This window comes from Lygodium microphyllum, chromosome 26 (assembly GCF_053477565.2).
Source record: "Lygodium microphyllum isolate KBCC chromosome 26, Lygodium_microphyllum_v1.1.10, whole genome shotgun sequence".
NCBI lineage: Eukaryota > Viridiplantae > Streptophyta > Polypodiopsida > Schizaeales > Lygodiaceae > Lygodium > Lygodium microphyllum.
Window position 1 is genome coordinate 108930175 of NC_141160.1, and position 24027 is coordinate 108954201.

The 24027-nt window shown below is 41.3% G+C and overlaps 1 protein-coding gene across 1 annotated transcript in view; it reads left to right on the plus strand.

The window, feature by feature from the left end:
- Positions 1 to 302: 302 nt before the first annotated feature.
- LOC148013663 (uncharacterized) overlaps positions 303 to 24027 on the plus strand; it is a 38980-nt gene continuing 15255 nt past the window's right edge. Inside the window, exons 1-4 of the mRNA XM_087668436.1 lie at positions 303 to 481; positions 3849 to 3999; positions 18953 to 19046; positions 19153 to 19233. Of these exons, the coding sequence (XP_087524562.1) occupies positions 442 to 481; positions 3849 to 3999; positions 18953 to 19046; positions 19153 to 19233 (366 nt within the window). The 5' untranslated portion in view covers positions 303 to 441. The remainder of the gene's footprint in view (positions 482 to 3848; positions 4000 to 18952; positions 19047 to 19152; positions 19234 to 24027) is intronic.

Consider the following 24027-nt stretch of genomic DNA (forward strand, 5'->3'; position numbering starts at 1 on the left):
ACACACACCCCACATCTACATGTACACATGAGATATTGTAGAATGCACATGCAAGGCACACCATTATGTTGCGCGAATAGCACCCTATTTATTTTCTGTGAGCATGTCTCAAGAAGAGTTGCAAGCTTCAGAAGCTCGTAGACTATATACATTGCATAGTTATGGGCCAGCTAGGCTAGCCACTATAAAATATGGAGATTGCATGCCCATTCCTTTTGACTTGATTTGGGACTGACTCAAGGCACGAATGTCCAACATTCATTTCCATAAGGATTGACGATAACAAGGGTTCATTCATACGCATGCTCAAAACTTTAAGGACCAGCATTGCCTATAAACGTTCCATGCAGATATGGCCCATATGCTCATATTGCCGGCTGGTAGCATCCCATCTCCACTATAGCGTCGAGGTGTACCTGATTTGTGCGTGTTTTCGAATCCATGGCGGCCTCTGTGTGCTCTGCCGATTTCATGGCCTCAGGTAGATTCTTGCAGATCTGTTAAATCCTTGTTTGTACTGTCTCCAGGCACAAGCGCGCACACGAGAGAGAGAGAGAGAGAGAGAGAGAGAGAGAGAGAGAGAGAGCTCCAAATCCGGGAAGGTATGGCCCTTTTGCCTGCATGTCTACCCACTTACAAGCCATCTGATAGATTTGCATCGCGAGTTTAGTCATTTACCGTCGTACATCCACCCTTATTACTATCGGATACGATTGCCTTGCTAATAAACAGACAACGATTGACAGAAGAATGCGTAACCTATGTTCTTATCTACGCTACTGCATTGATTAAATTGCTTGAGATCTCCTTGACTGGAGCAATAATTCCATATGCTGTAGGGCCAATCCGCGTTTTCCTGCACACACGAGTAAGGAATGGGAGTAAGGAACAACTCGAATGCTTCCTTTATACAAGGCTACACATAGAAACTACAGCTTTTTGGTCTTTAGTAGTGACTGGAGTTTGGCTGCTTAGGAAGAAGCACAAGTAGAGTGCAAAGAGTGTGTAGCTGGAGAGATTTTACCAACGTGAGGCAATATTTGGATCAAGCCATGTACTTTATCTCTCAAATCCAGGCCAATACTAAAAGTCACTCAACCAACCACAATGTCATTTTGAGTTCAAAGCAACTGATGTGGTGCTTATGCTTTGGAAGCCATGTGAGTATGTTTTGTGATTGCACCATTGCACAAGCTAAGCAACCACATTATTCGTAGTTTTTTTTCAAAGGCTATAAACAATTATCACACGTTGGACCACTCTAATGATGATTTAAAAAGTCAAAGTTCCTAAGTTGGAAGAAATAGAAATGAGAGATTTTGGTGCTTCGGGAGTGCTTCTTTGGTAATGCGCTCAAGATGGTCATATGTTTGAGGAGTATGAAGAACATTCTACAAGTGCCGTTATTAGATTGTCAAACACTCCATGACTTGTACTAAACTCAAGAGTGGTATACTAGCGAGAGATGGAAGGTCATGAGCATCATAGCAAATTGGGATGCATGGAAGATAAGGTGTGGTGGTGATTGAGCAGCCAAAGGATGTTAGCCATTGGGCTTGACATTACTAACTCTTCGAGGGGCTACTATGTGTAATTCAAGAGAAGCTTAGAGAGAGGACGAGGTGAAGGCACTTTGTTTGTGGGAGCTAGGTTATCTTTTGCTCTATAGATGGTTCCATAGGGTGGAGTTGACCTTAACACTTCCATGTTGGTTGCTCAATGCTATTCAGATTGTAGTAGCTAGCTATTGTGAAGTCTTTTTGATGTTGGGTTCTTTTCTAATAGTAAGGATGATATACTTTGTGTGGTCTACGGGATGTTTGAATACACAATATTGATGGAATGGCCTTTGTAAAGGCTGCATGTAGAGTGTTTCATGTCCTTCTTTCATCGTAAATACATTTCTTTCTAGTGATTAACAATTGGGATTAACCAATATCTACTTTGTTAGTCACCTTGCATCTTTCTTTGACATGCTAACCCTAATGGACTTGGTGTAGGAATACACTAGGGTTTGGAGAGAAAAGATACAAGTACTACATGAACTTGGAGGTAGAATGAGAATGAAGAAACGAACTCACTCAAAGAACAAACCAAGTCTGCAGGTTATGATATAATGGAGGCCCAATAAGTGGAGGGCTTGTGAAGATATGCTAGGGTTTGAATAGAGAAAACATAGTGTACAAACATGAGTAAAGCGTAGTGAACTTATACAAGAATGCAAAATGTAAGAAGGAAGAATTTGATGAATGAATGAATACTGAAATGAAATAAATGAAGAAGAGGATATAGATGCGGTGATTTTCAATGAGTGGAGATGTCCAATAACCATGGAATCTTGTGGGGGTGGCTTGAGGGAGAGTGCCAAATAGTGCCCTCCTCCATGTATAAATCCCGAGAATAGCAAAACCACCAAGAATGATGTAGATGTAGTAGATTAGAGCTGAGGGTGATGAAAACTAAGCAGCAGCTGAGGGCCAATCAGTGATTGAAAATGCTGAATCTGATATCATGGGGCAATTGGCAGCAAAAAAGCAGATCTCTGCAAAGGTGTTTGACAGCTTATGACTGTTGCAAATGGCGCAGGCAATGCTGGACAGCGGTTTGAACCTGAAAATGCGGATCTTTAGAGGCTAGAGAAGGCTGGCGACAGCAGCAAAGAGTGATGTGGATGGGTTGCAGATTGAAATGCAGCAGCAGGAGATCTCCATGATGTACAGTGACAATAGGGAAGAACCTCTAGCCAGCTGGCGGTAGCATTGTGAGATTGGGTGGTGGGCTGGCAGCAGGGGCGGCACCTCTTTATGGCTGGATGGTAGGTTCTGGGGTTGAGAAGGAAGGCTGATGACAATGTAGGATAGTGCAATCATCTCCTAGCTTTGCTCCATTGCATAAACATGATTCAGTGTTCATCATTCTTCATTCATATGGTTCTTTAGTGTTTTTGAGTTTCCTTGTCTCAATATTTGTCGTACAGTGTGTTTCTCCCTGCAAACCCTACCATTTCTCAATAGTGTATCGGAGCATATCCTTCTGTCTCTCGACATGGTATCGGAGCAGAGATGCTCCAAGAGCTAAATATCCTCATTCTTCATCAAGGTGAAGAAAGGTTGCAAATGCATGTGAATGTGAGTGTGCATCCAGATAGCTGCAACTGAAGGTCGAGAGTGGCCGTTGGCACTCTAACCAGCACTGAATGCATACTTAAACAGCTCTCTGACAAGATAATGTGGATGCATTCAATTGCAGTGTATATGCTTTGCACTCATCCAAGGGTTGAGGTGTTGCACTTGTCTAGGTACATGTAATTGCAAATAAGTACTGGCTATGTAGAGCATGCATCTCTTTTGTTCATAGTGCTTATGAGATCAGTGGAATTAGACAGTACATTTCCACTTCTTTATGCTGTGAATGTGTGTGCATCCAGATAGCTGCAACTGAAGGTTGAGAGTGGCTCTTGCTGGTTGTTATTTTCCAGAGTAGATTTTCTTTGTCTAGCCTCTAATCCCATAGTGGAGCTTCAGCTGTTTTACAAATGCATCCAGTTCTCTGCTGCAGTTACATTAAAAGTATTTTAGATGGTCAAATGTGTTTAGACTTAAATTCAAATGCGTTTAGACATTAAAGCATTTTAGATGATCAAATGTGTTTAAACTTAAATTCAAGTCTGAGCGATTGGTGAATGTATGGTCTCCCTTATAACTTAGGTACTGTCTGTTTTTATTTATGTGTAAGGCACCTATAAGCTAGTTATCTGCTTCTTATTATCAATGAGTTATATTATGATATCATTCGATTATTCAAGTAAACTGAAGCCCTTCCTGTCTGAATATTTAACCTGGGTGCAGGGAGCTCAGCTTTCAAAACTACTGAGTTTGCAAAGGTGGACTGTTTGCTCATCCCAAATATAGCCCGAGGGTCTAAACATTGGAGAGGGAAGCATCCTGATCTCCAATCTCTACCTATGCGACAGAGATTATGCATATCTGCACAATATGAGTAAGTTCTGAAAGACATAATATAACATTCAGGTGCATGCAGTGCTTATTATAATGTAATTCTTTATCAACCTCTTTATATCAAATCTACAAGCACATATCAGGTCGATGCACATCTTTTCATTCAGATTCAAAGCATTTTGAATGTACTTTAGATTTCCGCACAAAAGTTCCAGATAAGACTCCTATACAAACATAGGTAGCCCACCCTTGGCCGGGTACTCTATAGCGCAACTGATACATGTATAAATAGCTATATAAGTGAAGGTGGGGAGGAAACTCTATAGGGAAGACACTTTGAGAGGTGTTAAGCTAGAAAATGTGCATTAACAATAAATTTTTCATTAAGCTCATTAAACAGCCCCAAAACTCAAATGCACAATTGTGCTTCAGTGTCCCATAAGCAAAAGCCTAAATTTTGGTTGCTTCCATCTCTATAGATAGAGAGCTAGTTCATGTCCATCCCTTTGCATCCTTTTGCAGCCCCAATCTCTCTAGTCTGCACATCATCACCAGCTGCTGGCGTGACCATCTGAAGGCTGCCCACACTTATGTTTAGTTCCAGCTGCTGTTGCCATCACTTCAGCCCCGTTTGTCTGCTCCAGCCCTTGTCAGAGAGTTTTCAGCTGTCACCTTGACCAAGACGACTTGGTGGACTGCTGCATTTACACCAAAACAAGCTCCCCTGCTACTGTTCCTTTGCCTGGAGTTCATCCACACTGCTGACACCTTCCACAGCTGCATTTCACTGTTTACATCACTTTGTCATCATCACCTGGTTGCTGGTCTGCTCCTACTGACTAGGCCATCTTGATTGCCACGTTATTGTCCGGATGGTTACTTGCTGTGGTTTGAGTTTTTCAGCACTTTTCTGCATTATCCTAATTTGTTTTTGCATCTTTGGTAGGTTTTTGAGTTTTCAGCACTTTTCTACATCATCCTCTAATTTGACTGGTGGTTACTACACTTGGGATCCGTCTTTGGTAGGTGATATGCTCGACACCTCCCTTAGTCCATTGCCATGAGAGTCCTCGGCTGTTGGACTGCTTTGCTCTTGAACATTGTGTGTATTCATTCATTCAGTATACGTAATTCATTCGGTTTCATCATCTTCTCCCAATTTTCTTGTTTTGCATTTCGGTTGGAGTTAGTGTTTTAATCGTGTCTATACACTCTACGTTTTCTCAATGAAAAATCTAGTATATCTTCGTGAGAGGCATGCATGTCATGGTGACTGGCCATTCCATTTGTGTTATTTTTTGTGGATGTTGCTTATGTTATGTCTCATGTACAAGTTGAATCTTAGGGGGATTTTTCAACTAGCAATCTACTTAACCATTGAAAGAGAAGTGTAAGAATGATATTGCATTTCTACTATATAGGAAGCTGTTGAGAAAGGGGATCCAAATTTATGGGCATCCACTAAGGAAGGATGCCAAGGGATGTTCATTGTGGATTCAAGGGAAAAAAATTCACCATTGATGAAGATTATTTACTCTATAAGGATAGAGGATGTGTCCTAATAGATGAAAAAATGTGGTGCCATACTTTTTAGTACCATGATACCGCTAGTGCAAGGCACTTAGGAAAGGTAGTTTTATTTGTTTAGAATGTATAAGGACATCGTGCACTGTGTAGTCAAATATAGTACATATCAGTTATAAAGCAGAAGGATTAATTCCCTTTATTATAGAAAAGATTGTTTATAAATGATGACTTAAAAGAGGCATTTAACTTTCTAGGATAATGGGGATAGCTTAGACAAAAAGCATGTTTATAAGATGGTTGTTTTCTTAAATGGTGCCTAGTGCTTTTGTGGTTGCATTTTGTGCCAAGATAGAGATAATGGATTGGTACTAACTTAAGAATGTTTGAGTTTATGCAAGTGGATTGCCATAAGGGAATTGCGTGGATTTGATGTTGAAAGAAATCAGTGCCTTGGTGTGGCTGTTCTTGACTATGAGTGGTAGAATAGAGAAGAACTAACATGGATTATGAATATGTAAATTAGTAATAATTTTTTAAAAGCACTACACTCTCCCTTGAAGTCTTGCTAGTTTTGGCTTATCACTCAATTGGCATTATTACCCCCAAAAGTGTGAATACCCACACCTAGGATGATGAGGTTGTCCGTTAGAGGAAGGTTCTCTCCTATGGGAGTACGGGGCTAGAGAGGGGCTAAAGATGGAGCATTTCTCCACCCTATAGATATTCCTTTGAGAAAATGTGAGAGCATCTTCATGGTTTTCATTGTTGGATTACCTAGGATACAGAGGAGGCATAATTGTTGAGCTAAAAATGCCTTAGCTTCACTTAAACAGCCCCAAAACATACTTAATTAAGGAAGAAACCTTGTTTATTTGAAAAGAAATGTATTCCTAGAGAGCATTTGTATCCCATAAGCACAAACCCACTTGGAAGGGCCCAAACTTTCTATAAATAGGTATGCTGCCCTCCATTCAGTCCTAATCTTGTTTTTGCAGTTTTCAAGCATTTCAGCTTGCTGCCCATACCCTACATGCGGAGGACACTCCCGGTCATTGCTGTCTACAACAGTTTGGTGCCTGTTTCCAGTCTACCACACACTGTTTGGAGGTGATTTCAACATATTGACTGTTGCTGCTGGTTTTCTTGCGTTTGCTGTTTTCTCTCTCCTGCAGCCTGTGTTTTTAGTTGTATCTCTTTCCTCATTTGCGTTTTTAGTCTCTCTTTTCTTATTTGCGTTTTTAGTATTTCTCTCTCCTGTATCGCTGTTTGCATCATTAGATTCAGTCTTCCTTGGTTGCATTTGTTAGTGTTTGACATCCAGAGGTTGCCTTGCTACGATTGGAATCCGTTCGGAGTATGATACACTCTTTAGCTCATTGCCCTTGTCTTGATCCTTAAGATACAGGAGTTCGAGGTACAATATTCATTCACTACATAGTGTATTTGCTACATGAGCATTGTATATTCAGCAGTCATATCACTTCATTCATTCTCTGTGTTCATTGTCTCTGAGTTACCTTAACCCCAATTGTGTTTTTCTATTAGTCTATGCTTTGTCGTAGTGTTATTTGTGTTTCTGTGTTAGGGTATTTCTTCACATGGTATCAGAGCTGAGTTTTGTGAGAGAAACTTAGACCTTGATTTGAAAGCTCTACACTAGAAGCAAGAACAACAAAAGGGCAGATGACTTCGAACACTACTTCCGCACCACTTCTCACGTTCAAGCTAAATTCATCGAGGAATGAGTCGGAGTACGCCTCACAGCTTGCTTCAAAAGCTTCCGACATGGCTTGGACTACCATGAGTTCCATGATCTTAGGAGATCACTGCTGTTGAGTACGATCTCATTTTGATGCATAGAGCGCAGCAGCAGATAGAAGGTAAGTTTGAATTTCACCCTTTAGATTCGGTGCATCAATCTACCGACCATGTAGGAAGGGCGGAATCTCCACTTAGGATTGGCCAGCCACAAGTGGAAACTGGTATAGAGTACACTCCATCGCCTTCATACTTATTCTCTCCGGTGCCAGGTATGTCTACCATCTTAGATTCTGTTAATGATGATTCTCCTTCTCCTATTGGTATGGATAATTTTCATGATGAAAGAGTATGCAAAACAATTACTGGTTTATGAGTAATTAGAAAGATAGATATTTCTTTATGAACTCAAGACTAGATGAGTAGTTGAAACAAGAAATTGTGAGTACTCCTTTCTCTTTTTTTCCTTCAAACAATTTTGGTCGAAATCAAGTAGGTGCATCTTCATCATCATTATTTCAATTTAATGTATTTAATAGACAAAAGGAACCCACATTATTTTCCACATCTACATCTCTACCCCTCATCTTCTGCTAAGCATGCATTCAATGACAAGACTCGTTTTAACGGGTCAAACTTTACAACTTGGTCGAACTTGATGAGACATGTCCTTGACTCACAAAACCTATGGGATCTTGTGCAGGGGTTGGAATCCCAACGTGATCTTGCACTTGTTCCATACGAGGTCGTTCACTCATGGAAGGCTAGGAATGCCTTCGCTATTGTCGAGTTGATGTAAGGCTTATTGCTCGAGTTTCATTCTCAGCTTCAGCATTTTGACTTAGCATCAGAGCGATGGGCGCACTTGATTGGCCGTTATGTGGCTCGGGATAGGACCCGTTCAATAAATCTTGACCATGAGCTTCAGAACTTCAATATCTCTAATTGGGATGACTTGAAAGTCAAGTTGGTTGAGTATTAGCGTCTCCTTGCCGAATTCTCTACTATAGGGACTCCTAAGTCGTCTGACGATCAGGTTACATTGTTTCTTAACAAGCTGTCGTGTAAATACTTGAATTTTGTGCAACTAGTGGTTTCTTTGCCCAATTTACCTACATTCTATAAATTTAAATGTCAACTATTGCATTATGTACGGTTGTTTAATCAGTTTTATATGAATAATCTCTTAGAGGGGACTCTTGTTGCTCATTCTTAGAAGGAGCAGGAAGGGAAGGGTAAACCAAATCAAACTTAAAATCAAAATCAAAATCAAAATCGAAATCAAGCAAGGGAATCACAAGGAAACTCCTAGTCTCAACTCAAACTCGAGTGGTAGAATGTACCTAAGAAGAATAGGTATCGTCAACATTGTCAAAAGGTTGGCCATTTTTACGATGAGCGTCGATCAAAGGCAAGAGGTACAACACCAAAATCCAAGTCACAAACCCCCGCTCCTCAATCGGGCAACCCCCATCAGGGGAGGTAGAGTGATGGCAAGGGGTTGTGGAAAGATCAGACTCACACTACCATTGGTTAGCCATCTCAGTCGACGTTCCTAACTCTAGAGGGCTTGTTTGACTGGTCTGTTGAGGCCCACATCGTCTCTGTAGAGACATTTGATGTGAGTCTCGTCCACATTTGTGAGTTGCCTGCCAACAAGGTTACCGTAGAGGTCCACTCGTCATAGCCGAGCACATCAGCACCTGTTTGAATTGTGGATAGTGGAGCTACACATGACATGACTTCTATAGAGGACATCTTCTGTACTTGAGCCCTTTCAGTTGCGTGGGTTTGCGTAGGACAACTCCTCAGTCAAGATCCAGGCTCAAGGTTGCGTCAGCTTTGCCACTGACAAGGGTCGAGATTTGGCTTCGCTGGACAATGTATACTATGTCCCTTAGCTTGGGGTGAACTTGTTATCTGTTTAGCAGCTTTGCCAGTTGGGGCGATCGGTTTTCTTTATAGCGACAATAGTCAAGGTCCTTGACTCTCAAATTGGTTTAGTGATTGCTTGGGGTGAGGCACAACCTAATGGTTCTCTTTATGAGGTGTCTCGCCATGGGATGGTTGAGGGCCTTTAGCACTTGAAGCTAGCTCGAGATGTATATAGAGCATGTTAGCTCGGAAAGTAGCACTGTACTATATTTCCTCCGCAGTCTACATATAGAGTTGAGACGTCTCTTAGATTGATTCATGTTGATCTTTGTGGGCCCACATCCACTGTCGCCTTGAACGGCGCGGTGTACTTTTTGACAGTGGATGATCATTTGAGATACATGTGGGTGTATTTCCTTAAGCATAAGTCCGATGCTTTCACATATTTCTCTGCTTGGGTGTTGCTAGTTCATAACGAGACATGTCGTCATGTTGGTTGCATGAGGAATGATAGCAGCGGTGAGTTAATCTCCCACAAGTTTTTTGAGTTTCTATAGCAACATGGCATCCCTTGCTAGCTCACCTCTATCAACTCCTCCTCTCAGAATGGAGTCGTAGAGTGTTGGAATTGAATAGTCATGGAAATGACATGCTCTATGCTATTCATAGTAGAGCTCCCTGAGCGCCTTTGGGTGAGGTTGCTAACATTGCAGTGTACATCCTCAACTTGTGCTCGACCCTTTAGGAACTGCAAAATCCTCATAGCAGCCTTCTAATGTATCATCTTGTGTTCACTCATGAATGCGGCTAACAGACCTACATGAAAAGCACAAATCAACCCAAGAGTTAAGAAGCCAAATCAAGGACCCAATCAATTGCCTGTAGCAGTTAGTATCTGTTGCTGAAGAACTACATAAGCCATAGCCTTCGAGTTGGGATCCATAGGAGTAGAAATGGCCTTACATCCCTCCATCTCAAATGTGGCTAGAAGCTTCTGCACAGAGCACTACTGGGAGATGAAAATACCCCTCGGAGTCTGGTAAATCTCATGGCTTTAAAAGAATGAAGAAGGTCCATTTTTGTCATCTCGAATACCTCATCTAGTGCCGCAGTATCCTTGACCTTTTGGACATGGTTACTTGTCAAAATAAGATCATCCATATAAAGCACGAACAATGTATGCCTTCCAACGGAGGTGTGGACATACAAGTGGGGATCTGAAGAGGAACAATGATACCCCAACTTCCCTTGGAGGAACAAGTCTATCTTCTCGTTCCAAGCTTGTGGATCTTGTTTGAGGGCGTAAAGGGCCTTTTTCAACCTATACACCTGTCCATCTCATGAGGAAAAGCCAGGAGGTTGTTTAATATAGATCTCCTTCAGATTACCATCTAGGAAGGCAGACTTCACATCAAGCTAATAAACTGGCCATCTCCTATGGCTTGCTAAGGCAAGAATGGCTCTAATAGTAGCCATCCAAGTTGTAGGCGTAAAGGTGTCATGGAAATCCACCCCTGGTTGTTGTGTGAAGTCCTTTGCAATGAGCTGCGCCTTGTGCTTATTCAAACTACCATCATTGTGATATTTGGTCTTGAAGACCCATTTTACACCAATCACCTTTCTATGAATGGGCCGATTCACAAGGTTCCAAGTGCCATTCCGCTCAATAACATCCAACTTCTACTCCATAGCCATCTTCCAATGCAATGACTACAAAGCCTTCTTCATGGAGGTGAGCTCCCTATTCTATATAGCATGGGTCATCAAACAATAGTTAGTACAAACAAGCTTAGTAGCATGTGCTTGGTTCCTTCAAGACCGTTGTAGACTATCTTGTGGCTGCCACTCCTCAAGGAGTCCCTCAATTTCTGAATCACGGAGTGTCTCGAGCTCATTGAGGAGTTGGAGCACGCACCATTTGCTAAAGTCTATGGAACATCAACCGATGGAGGACTCAATCGGAGAGGCCGATGTGGAAGTAATATCCTCATCCGAAGATGATGCATCTCCACGAGGTGTGGGCTCCAAAGGTACAATCACTGCCGCTCAACTATCTCTTGGATCTCCAAGCATGAAGTGCTCCTCACCCCCCTTCAAGGTTGGAACTTCCATGAAATGAACATCTTTACTCGTGTAGACATCTGGCTTAACGAGATCATACAATCAATAACCTTGGGATTGTGAGCTATAGCCCACAAACACTTGTCTTTGGGAAGTTGCTTCAAATTTATCACGCTATGTCTTCAAGATGTGGATATAGGCGTCACACATAAAAAACTTGAAATAAGGAACATTAAGTTTAGATCCAAAATATGCCTCATAGAGTGTCATACCAACAATGGTTGAAGTGGGGGATTGATTAAGGATGTGGATGGTAGTAGCCATAGCCTTAGCCCAAAGATATTGAGGTGTTTGTCTATGCTCCATCATGGTGTGAGCCATCTCAATCACATCTCGATTCTTCCACTATAATGTTTCATTTTCTTGAGGTGTGTTTGTGTTTGCGAACTCCTGATGGATACCAATGTCTTTAGTTTCCGGCTTGATTGGTTCTCAAAGAGTAACTAATCCTTGAAGTTGGAGAAGGCCTTCGACTTCAAGTGTAAAAAAAAGGCCATATCATTCTAATAAGATTGTCCACAATGAGTATGAAATACAAGCTTCCCTCAAGGGACTCCATCCTCATAGGTCCACATAGATTTGTAGAAAAGTATTGAAGTCCGCCTTGAAGCCTTGTGTAAACGCCCCGAACAACGTAGTATGCTTAACAATTATGATATTTGCTTGTTTTCGAGATTTAATATAAAAGAGAATGAACACTTAAAGTTGAAAATGAAAATTACTCACAAAATTACAGCCATAAAAATGTAAAAGTAATGGAGACAAGATTGAGGGTTGAAGATGGGCAACCCCCCCCGAAGGAATGTATTTCTGCTCAACCCAAGTCCCTTAGGGAAGAGCTCAGTTACAATCAACCTGAGAGTGAGAAGAAGTAATTCTCACTCTCACAAGATCATGCAAAGATGTACAAACACACATGCATTATCTATTATGCAATGATAAGAACTGATTTCTTTACAGTATGAGAGAAGAAAAAGGAGAATTCAGCCTTTCTCCATCGTTGATCAGCAGTACAGGGATAGAGCTTGCTTCTTGTAGCTAAAATGGAAGAAAGAGCTCAAGAAGGAGGTGCTGTAATGAATTTACAGGCTTGCTGTCTTGTAAAACAGCAGTGATAGAAGAGGGAATATGGAAGAATTTGATAATGGAGAAGTGGGGGATGATGATGGGGATGGATGGGGCCAGTTTCTGGCTATCTGTGGGTGCTGTACATGAGTTTACAGCAAAGAAAAATGATGCTCAATGAAGAAAAACGAGCTCTTATTTATAGGAGAGGGGAGAGCTAGTACAAAAGGGGAAAGTGGAGTAGCACAAGACAAGTGTCCAGCCACATGTCATGAGATGTGACAAGTGGTGGGACACTTGGAAACTTGTGTGACAAGTGTCTTGACACTTGTCTCTTCTTTATGGCCTTCCTTTTTGGGTTGAATACTGTCAAGAATAGAAACAACCAAATTTAGTAAGCACAGTCAGAGTACAGAACTTACTATTTTTAGAATGACATCCCTATTTTGTAGGACTAGCATTTTTAGGCTAATTCGAGGCTCCTAAAATTTAGGGACCTCCTAAAATTTAGGGATCTCCTAGAATTTAGGGACCCCCCCAATATGGGTATCATATGAAAGTTTTTTCCGTGTACATCGCAAAAATGGTATCCGAATCTTCATGTGACTTTCCTATGCAAAGAAATGTGCATTTCAAGCTTTCAGCCCACACATGCACATTATACAAGCATTTCATGATCATGCCATCTTGTTGATTGTAACTGTCTGTTCTGGTGGATCTAGCCCACACTTCAAGGCATCAATCCTTTCTGTGTGCGAGTCTAACCCTGATATGCGTGAATTCTAGTCACAGGCGCCCAATCGGGTCATATGGGTGGAAGTGTGAACTATCTTTTCTCTAACCCACCGTGTGGGTCCACCATAACCTGTGACCACTCATCAGTGGCCAGCTCCAATGCACTTTTCTTTATATCTAATTAGTGCAAAGGAAATAAATTTAATAAATCATTATATAGATAAATTAATGAAAAAGGATACAAATTCTGTTTCTATAGAGTTGTGACAGCCCTCTGGCTTTTATTCAGCTGTCCTCAGCTGAAAATCTTCTTGATATTGTTGTAGAATATTTGGGTAATCCTTCATGAATTTTTCATCTACCCACTGTGCATCTGTGGTGGGTAGATTCTTGAATTTTAGCAAGAATTTTCGTGTCACAAGGCCACTTCTCGTGGTTCGATCCTTGAGAAACAAAATCTTTTCAGGTTCCAAGAGTTGCTCTGTTTCTTCAACTTCTGGGGGATCTTCAGTAATGGGTTCCTTTGGTTCTGGTCCTATGTAAGGTTTTAGCAAACTTACATGAAAAGCATTGTGTATTTTCCAATGAGTAGGAAGCTCAAGTCGATAAGAAACTTCATTTATTTTCTCAATCACTTTGAAGGGTCCAAAGTATCTACTGGAGAGCTTTGGAAAAGATGAATTTTGACCAGAACCTTGTTTGAGCCTGCTTTTATCAAACTTTAGCAAGACATATTGACATTTTTCAAAAGCCAAAGGTCTTCTTCGTTTATCTGCTTGCTTCTTTTGTCGCTCTTGCGCAACTTTGATAGTGGCTCGAACTTGATCCATTGTTGTTTTTAAATCTGAAGCAAACTCATCAGCAGCAAAAATCTTATCTTTAGTGCGAATAATTGGAGGAGGAATCACTTTACCCTGTACTATTTCATTTGGAGCTTTCCCTGTGGATGAGTGCACTGTATTGTTGTAAGCAAACTCCAATAATGGAAGATATTTCTCCCATTGTGACTTATGTTCACTAACATAAGCTTTCAACATATCCAAAAGAGTGAGATTCATCACCTCTGTTTGGCCGTCAGTTTGAGGATGAAAAGCTGAGGAGAACTTTAAAGTGGTTCCCAAATTCTCAAATAAAGCACGCCAAAAGTTACTTGTGAATTTGGAGTCTCTATCTGAAATGATCTCAGAAGGCATACCATGTAATCTGAAGATATGTTGAATGAAAAGTCTTGCAGCTTGTGCGGATTTCAATGTTTTATGACATGGAATAAAATGTGATTGTTTGCTGAATCTATCAATTATGACCCAAATCATATCATGACCTTGAGGTGTTCTTGGAATACCTGAGATGAAATCCATTGTGATAGATTCCCATAGATCTTTGGGCACTGAAAGAGGTTGCAACAATCCTGGAATCTTCTGCCTATCATATTTGGATTTTTGGCATACCAGACAAGCCTCAATGAAGTTATGTGTATCTTTTCGTAATGTTGGCCAATAAAAGTAGCGCTCAATTGCACTTAGAGTGGCTGCCCTCCCTCTATGCCCTGCATAAGGGGGTTCATGACTTTCTTTAAGCACCTTTTGTCGAACAGGAAGAGTGACACAAAGGCGATTGTTCATGAGAAGGTAACCATCTTTGATGGAATAATCTGGATGAGAACCTCCTTGCTGTAAATTTGACCAAATTGCTGCAAAATCAGTATCTTCATCATAAGTATTCTTCATTGTTTGAAAATCTTCATGATGAGCCACTGTAATAGTTGCAATGCGAGGCACTCTAGAAAGTGCATCAGCAACTACATTTTGTTTCCCTGAGTGTACATAATTTGAAAATGAAACATAGACAAGAAATTTTCCCATCTTGCATGTTTCTCCTGCAAATGCTTTTGAGTCTTGAAATACTTCAAGCTTTGATGATCGGTTTTAATAAGGAATTCATTGCCTAAAAGATAATGTTTCCATATCTTTAAAGCATGAATCACTGCTAAGAGCTCCTTTTCATAAATGTCATACCTTTTCTCCACATCATTTAGACGGCGGCTTTCAAAGGCTACGGCATGGCCTTCTTGATTTAGCACTGCACCAATACAATCACCGCAAGCATCTGCTTCCACCACAAATGGTTTTACCAGATCTGGAATGATAAGAACAGGTCCAGAAGTAAGAGCTGTTTTCAGCCTTGTGAAGGCTGCCTTCTCTTTTTCCTTCCATTGGAAAGAGATCTTCTTCTTTGTAAGGTCATGAAGTGGAGAAGCCATATGTGCAAAACACAAGCACAGACTGCAGAAAATGAGAGTTCACATGCAATATAACCCAAAATCTGATCAATAGAAGACAAAATCTGCTGCAGAAAGTCAAAAAATCAGTCAACAACTGGCAAAAACAGCAAAAACGGCCTGAATTAACAGTCACCCAGCCATGAGAGATGCTGAATCAGCAAAACACAGGCTGGAAACTGCAGAAAAACAGGTAGAAAACTGTCGCCAGCAGCTGCTGATGGAAAACACAGGCAGCAGAGGGTGCGTAGGCAGCAGGCGATGGCAAAACTGCAGAAATTGCAGGCTGAAACAGCCCCAAAACAGGTCGCCTGGCTACTACAGCAATTGCCTGATCAGCAGGGGTACAAAACAGTCCTGAAATCAGCAAGAAAACACAGCAGGAGCACAGATCCTGAGATCTGATACCATGTCAGAAGTGGGGCAGCAGTGGAAGCATAAACATGTGCTGAAATAAACTGCTGAAACACAAGACAAAAAGAGAAAAAAAAAGAACACGATACAGATGAGAACTCAGATGTATGCACGGGAAATGGAATCCATATATCTGAACACGAGACAGTCGCATACAACAGTGAGTCACTGGCTGCGTGGGGACTGGCACTGTGCTCCTCTCTCCACAGAGTCTGCAGATGGTGAAGTTATTGACTGAGGAGGAGCCACTTGAGTATAAATAGGCTGAAAAGTGGGGAGCAATAAATGCTGGTCGGCCAGCATTAATGCTGGCCGACTGGTGCATAAAATGCTCCACTGGCATAAAATGCCACACCAGAAAAAATACCTAAAATACCTAATAAAAATGCCCAGCCCAGATCAAGCTCAGACTCACACATGAGCTGACAAATACTCTGCTAACACTTATAACTAGAAGCAAGCGCCTATCTTGATCCAGGACTAAGAATCTAAAAGGAATCCTTGTCAAAGTCAACCAAGAGGCCAAGGGCACAAATCCAGTGTATTGAAAGCAAATGGTAACCCAAGCCTTGGCACATAAAGCACCTCTGAAATATGGGCACCACCTTGCCCATTTGGAATAAGATGGATATTACCCCTCCCTTGAATAGGGACAGAAGAGCTATCGCTGATGAGAATCTGTCCATGTGAAGGCCACAAATGGGCAACACTTGCTTTAGAAGGAGTCATGTGCCCAGAAGCACCATTGTCAACAATCCACTCATGAGGGTGTGGGTTCATCAATGCAATATCAGAAGCCCTAGGGGTTGATGCCTCAATCAACTCCAAGTGGAGGAAGGCAGCTGATGAGGGTAGCCACACTCCTGAATCCTTTGAAAACTTCTCCTTCCTCTCCTTGCCCTCCTTCTCCTTGTCGGGGAAATCCTTCTTTCAGTGACTTGACTTGTCATAGATGTGACAAGTGGAATCATTCTTTTTGTCCTCTTTCAATTTGTTCTTCTTTTGGTCCGTCCCCTTCTTTTGAGAGGAGTGACCTATTAATGCCTTTGATTTGGAAGCATTGTGTCCTTTCAATTGCTTCTCCTGGTCCAATACCATAGGAACTAACTCTTCCCAACGAAGAGTCTTTGACCGCCCTGAAGCAATCAAGGCAGAGTAAAATGCACTGAATCAAGGTAGTAATTGTTGAGAAAGAAGATTTATTGCCATGTCCTTTGAGGTGATCATCTTCCTTGCTTCGTCAAGGTCATTTGATTGTACATTTGATCAAGCTCTAGCCATATGTCTCGAGCCATGATCACAAGCCACAGTCAAGTGCTCAATACGTGCAATGACTACTGGAGTGCAAGAGAGAAAGAGGAAAGAACGGTGCGGGCATTCAATTTGTCCCAATGCGCCTATACCTTCATCAACTCGGCTTTCTCATGTAAAGAAAGCTTGGAGGCATCACGAGTTGTAGGACGGTCTATAGCCTTGATCACGAGCTCCGCTAAATTATAAGACTCCAAGATGGCCAGCATCATTACGTGCTCCCCATTAAGCTTTTGATCTGAAGGAAGAGTTGGCAACACGGGGACCTTATGGTCCAATAGCTTGAAACTCCATGTTGATTTCGGTCGACATTGTGAATAGAATGACATGCATGAAAAAAAAGGGCAGCCCCCTTCGACTTTCCACATGGTGTTGGTGCTTGCTAGGGCTTCCTCCGCTTGTTCTCAAAGAGTTTCACTCGTTGGAGGCGATGAAAACTTAAAATCTGCAGCAAAAGGCTAAAAACATAGCCTTTCCTCCTTTACAAACAGCAATGACCTGCAAAACAGCAACTTCACTCCTTCTCCACGCACAAGCTGTTCATTGTAGCCTCGAAAGGCTAAAAACTCAAACTTTTGTCGTGAAGAATCCTCTCGATCATGTTTCCACAATCAATCAGCCCTTCTACGGTGCTTTGATACCATTTCAGAGTGCAGCGAATGCGGAAGCATATGGACAAGACTGAAAGACAACGAACACGAGAAAGGGAAAGAGAAAAGAGATAGAAGAACACAAAAATCTGTAGTCAATGAAAGCTCAAATGAAGAGGGCAGATATACAAGGGCTCTCAATGTATCTCCTTGAGCCGTATCTCTCCCACCAGCACTTGAAAAAACAAGTGAGGAGGGCAGGCTGCCAACTAGGCCTAAATAGGAGGAAATAATACAATACAATAATGGAAGTGACCGGCAAAACTGGCCGACCTGATCAAAAAGCTGCCAACTACATAAAAATTGAATAAAATAATCAGCAACTGATCCTCCAGCTGCCACATGGCATCATTGCTTGCCTGATGGAATTGCCCATACAGTGTGCCTGCTGAAAATGCCCACTGACTGACAAGAATACCTCCAAGAGAACTGGCTGCACCAATGGTAACCTAAGAAATGCTAGTCCAGGGGATGACTAATTTTCTAACAATGATAGCTAAGTGAGGGATGAAAGTGGCTGTCCCCCTTCCCTTTGGATAGCGTTTGTTTGGACTTTTGTCTTACCAAATTCTCAATAACACCAAAATAAATCGGATTTGCTCTTTGGGGCTTTATGAGAGTTGCATGAATTGGCCAGTAATTGAGAAATTAGGTTTGGCCTAATTTTTCATCACTTAACAAATTGTGACTGGTAAGTTGGGAGTTGAGGCAAGAAAGATTTAAGTAAACTGTATGTGGAACCTAGAATGAAGCTTTCCATTGTTGAAACTTGATGGATTTAACACTACTTACTCCTTTTTCCACTTCATATCTGGATTTTGGTTATTCTAAGTTCATGTTCCTCAACCTAAACTTCAAGCTAAAAACTTCAGTTCAATGTTTTTAAAACAGGGTTTCCAATCCAATCAGTTGACATGTTCTACAAATGTATCATGTCACGAAGTGATCCCATTCTGAATAACCTGCTGTTGGCATTTCCTTGAATCTGATACTTTTTCAAGCCATGCCAAATCCTTGAATTTCATTTTGTGGACTAACTAGGCCCAAATTAACACTAAAGCTGGAGGGAATTAGGGTCATTGCTCAAATTGAGCGGTCACTAATATTCTAAGCAAGTCCAAAATTTGCAGTTCCGATTTGATCATCCCCCAATTTCTCCAGTTCATAGGATTTGAAATTGATAGCTTGATGTCGTTTTATGCACGAAAGAGTTGTGTGTGTAAATGTGTAGCTTGATGTTTAATGGATGTTATTTACAGTGGCAGGCGGGGCAGTGGGTCTGGTGAATTTCTTGCTGGTTTTGTACTGGGAGGTGTGGTGTTTGGGGCCTTAGGCTATTTGTTTTCTCCTCAGGTAACTCTTCAAAGGAAAAACTCTATTTGTTTTCAGTTGAAAAGCTCTATAGAATCATGCCATGCTGGCAGGTTTACCCTAATTGCTTCAAATTTCTTGACTGCAGGTTAGTAAGACTCTCGCTAGAGTCAAAGATGGGCAGCTAGATAACATCTCAAACTTTTTAGATGTCGATGATGGCATTGAGGTGAGTACTCTTCACAGGGTGTTAGTTAACATGTGCAGTTGTTTTTTTAAAAGGGTAGATTTTGTTGATGCACAAAAATTAAAGGTGCCTTGCCTTATTTTTGTAATGATAAGCTTTGCACCCAGCCAGTCCAGTTGCTATTGACATTACCTTTTAGTGGTTGAATCATGCACCGATTGTAGTTAGGTATTCTAAACTTGCACTGGAGAATTACTATGCAGTGAGTTTTTATTTCTAGTTCTGTGAAGCTATTTCAATGCCTTTCGTATTAAATGCTGCTGATAAGCTTCAGCTCAGCCAGTCCACTTGCTATTCACCTTACCTTTTACCAGTTGAATCATGCACTGAGTGTAGTTGGTATTCTAAACTTGCACTGGGGTATTACTATCCAGCGCAATAGCCAAAAGTTACCTTCGTTAGCAAATTAAGGTTTTATTACTAGTTCTGTGAACCTATCCCAATGCCTTCCATACCAAATGTAGCTATAAACGCATTAATCTAAAAGAGGTACATGATTTGGCACAGACCAAAATGTTTTCATGAGGTACTCACTAAGTTTCTGCATCCAAACGCTATTTTCCAAATCCGTCACATCAAAACAAGTAGATATCATAAACCTAGGGCTGGAGAGAGGTTAGGGTTGTTAGCAGATTAGTCAGTTCATGGCTGTGCATGTGGTACAGCAGGCTGGGCACCAGAGATATTTTAGGCTTTTTATTTGCCAGCATTTATTGTGATTTGGCATTATTTGCAGCCAGTCAGCCAGCATTTAATACTGGCCAACCAATCATATTTTATGGCATTTATTTGGCCTATATATTCTCAAGCTCCCTTCTCCACAATCATTCATTCATTGCCTGACAATTCTTGGGGAGAGGGAGTAGGTGCCAGTGCCCCTAGAGCCGGTGACTCACATTGCTTCTGTATTGTCTCATGTCTTGGTATATGGATTCCATTTCCTGAGCATCTCTTTTCTTTTGAGTTCTCTTGCAGTGTTTCTCTTTTCTCTTTTCTCTCTCCCTTGTGTTCAGTAGTCTATTACAGTAGTTTTCCATGCTTCCATCGTTGCATCCAATTCTGGCAAGGGTCTAATGGGTTTTGATTGTTAACTCCCTAGGCCACCTTTAGATCATGTGCATGATTTGGAGAGATTTACAGGGTCTGCCATGGCATGACCAATCTTTTTAGCATTGGGGCATAAGCAAAGCAAGAAGCTAAGTACAGTTTAAAATGGCTTTCTATCATGACTTCTCACAACCACTAGATTGACCCAAAACAAATACTTTGATAAAATCGGTGAGATCTATCTTCCTGCTCTATGCATGAACCATTTTTTTTAGCTTAAGGGGTTTCTCCTCAAGGTCAATTGTTTGCGACCAAAGATGTTGACAATAATCTTTGTTGTGTTAGATAAGAAGCAAAAATGGCTATTTGGAAGGAATTGTAACGAGATGTTTTGGTGCACCCTTAAGATTACCGGTGTGGCTTAGCCTAGTTTCTCAAAGAGTCAACAAAAGACCAAGTTATGTGACAAAGACCTATTAACTCCCTAGTATGCTTAATTAATGAAAACCCTAAAATGGTGTGTAGTTTGAGAGAGTTTAAAACGGTGCGTGATACAAGATCATGAAACTTTCTATAAATAGGTAGGTTGCCTTTCATTCAGCCCAATCTCGTTTTTGTAGGTTTTAGGTCTTCTAGCTTTGCTGTCCACACCCCATTCATGAAGGACATCTCGACCAAGGTTGTCTGACCTTGTCTACATCCATCCAAGGCTTGTTCCCAGTGTTCATCGTGTAGTCCACACCAATGATAGTTGCTTCCAATCCGGGAGCTGCTGCCCATCCATTTGTTGCCACCTGTTGCCATGTGGCAATCTAGAGTGCATTGGTACTTGTTGGCTGCTGCCTAGCCCTAGGCAACTGGCTGCCGTATAGGCTGCCACATCACCATCTAGATCTGTGTTTACTGTGCAGGCTGCCACGCCGTCAGCTGAATCTGCATTTGCTGTTTTTCTCTCTCCTCTACTTTTTTGACACAGATCTAGTACATCTTATGCTGTGTTTGCTACTGTCCGACATCTTGGAGGCTGCCCTGTTGTGTTTCACGATTCGTCAGGAGTACGACACACACTCCAGCTTATTACCTCTGCCTTGGTCCTTGAGACATGAGATTTTGGGTACAATTTTTATTTCCTGCATGGTTTGTTCGTTGCACGAGCATTGTATATTCTGTATTTTATTCATTTATTCAGATCTTTCACTATGTTCTTTGTCTTTGAGTTACCCTAATCCTAATTGTGTTCTGTTGAGTTTATGCTTGTGGTAGCTTCCATTTATGTTTCTGTGTTGGGGTATTTCTTCACATGGTATTAGAGCAAGTATCTCTTTGACAAAACCTTGGCCTTTAATCTTAAAGCCCTTCGCAAGAAGCAGGAACAACATGAAGGCAAGTGACTTCGAACACATTTCACCACATCATCATGATGCTTTTGAGCTGAGCATATCGAGACATGAGATGGAGTGGCCTCATAACTTGTTTCTCCTACTTCTGACATGACTGGGTTTGGACTACCATGGAGTCCATAGACCATATGAGATCTCACAAGCTGAATATGATCTCATCCTCATGTAGCAAGATTAATAGTAGATTGAAGGTAAATTTGAGTTTTTTTCTTCAGATTCAGTGCACTGGTCTAATGATATTGCAGGAAGGATGGAAGCTCCACAAAAACTGACCATCTTGACGTGGAAATTGACATGGAGTACAAACCATTTTTCTCTCTACCACAATCATCTCCATCTCTACCTCTTTCATCTTTTCCATACACTTCTCCACCTTCATTCACTTCTATTCAAATAGGTATATTAATACTTCTCAATCTTTTGAATTTACTTTCTCTTTTCCTCAAGATATTGGTGATGCTTCAGGATGAAGGAACTTGTTAATCATATTTTGTGAAGGCTGAATATCAAAGAAAAGTGAAAGCTAAAATGTCGGATTGTTATTTTTGGAGTGCTTCAATGATTATTTCTGGATACTTATAGTATTTGTGTACTTTATGGACACATCAGTTTATCATGGTTGTATTATTTTGTGAGAGTTGGGCTCACTCCCGTGCAACATTGTATTAGTTCCCATAGTTGTATTTGTCGCACCCGCAATTGTTGTGTGGGTTGTGCACGTGGATTTGTGACTAGAATAGCATAGGCTAGGTCTCTTTAGGTTAAGGCACAAGCATGCTTCAAGGATTAATTGGCTTAGATCCCATTAAGTGGGTAGGACGCCCAAGAGAGGGCGCAAACTCTAGTTTATAGGGACACAAACCCTAAAATGCAAAGTGAGGTGTAAACCCTAAAACGTAAACGGGGTGCCGCCCTAGAGAAGTCATTGAACCCTAACCCTAATCCTAACCCTAACCCTAATGCGTTTGGAAATTTTCCCAGACATTTGAAAAACAGACATCTAAAAACCCTGTTTCAGACATGGTGTTTTAAAAAAAATAAGAAATTTAATGGCTTGAAAAAAACAAGCGATTATTGGTTGCTTTTACCAAATGACTATTGCCTTGAGTCAACGCAACCTGGAAAACACTTTTGTGACTGGAAACGATTAAAATCAGCCTGCAGGAACTCCATGTGGCATGGACTGTGGGAAACACAGCTCCCTACTGCTGCCCCAAACTTTCTGATCACACAAGGTAAGATCTCTCTCTCTCTCTCTCTCTCTCAGCCTTTGAAGTTTGAGACTTGAGCACTGCAGTCTGCAGTGTATTCAGCATGGGCCCTGGGGCCTGCATTGTCGCTATTCACAGTGCACATTGGCCTCTCTCTCTCTCTCTCTCTCTCTCTCTCTCTCTCTCTCTCTCAGCCTTCAAAGACCGCAGACTGCAATATGCACCGTGAAGTGTGCAACTTGCACTGTTAAAGCTGAAGTTGAAACCTACAACTAACAATGTCATGTGACATGTCTACATAAAATTTGTGTCAAGTTTTAACTTTTGAAGATGGGAAGAAAGCGGAAAGCTGAATGGGATCATGTAACTGTTGTCAAAATAGTTGGAAAAGGGTAGAATACATGCAAATGCAAATATTGTAGACACACTTTGGATGGTGGCCCGCTATGCATAAGGGCACGTATTTTGGGATTGATAGGTCTTGGTGTGGAAAAGTGCATGCTAAGGATGTATACGGCAGATTGCATGTGGGTGTTGGAGTGCAAGACTCCACTGCAAACATTGATGCAACTGTGTTAGATTTGGGAGATGCTTCTCATGTTAGTGGCTCTAGCAATGTATCTATGCAAGTGTTACTGTTGGGCAGCTTGGGCAATCAAGCATTGCTGACCATGTGAGAAAAAAAAAGAAAGTTGTCAAATCATAGGGCACATTGGCAAAAGCATGGGATTTGCAAGCACGAAAGGAGGCAAACATTGCTGTTCATTGCTTCTTTAATGTAGAGGATATCCCATTTTGAAAAGCAAAGAATCCGTATTTTCTTGGCATGCTAAACGTAGTTGGGTAGTTGGGTCAAAGCTATAGACCACCTTCATATAATAGTTTATGCACGAAGGACCTTATGGAGGAGATTAAATGCATTGATAGTGACTTGCTTGATATTAGGGAGAAGTGGAAGAGATGGATGTAGCATTGTTTGTGATGGATTGTCAGATGCAAGGCACAGGCCTATTATAAATGTTATGGCTACATCTATTTATGGTTCAGTTTTTAAAAACGCTTTTGATACGAGTGAAGAATACAAGTCTGAGTTCATCTTTGGCATCTTGAAAGATGTG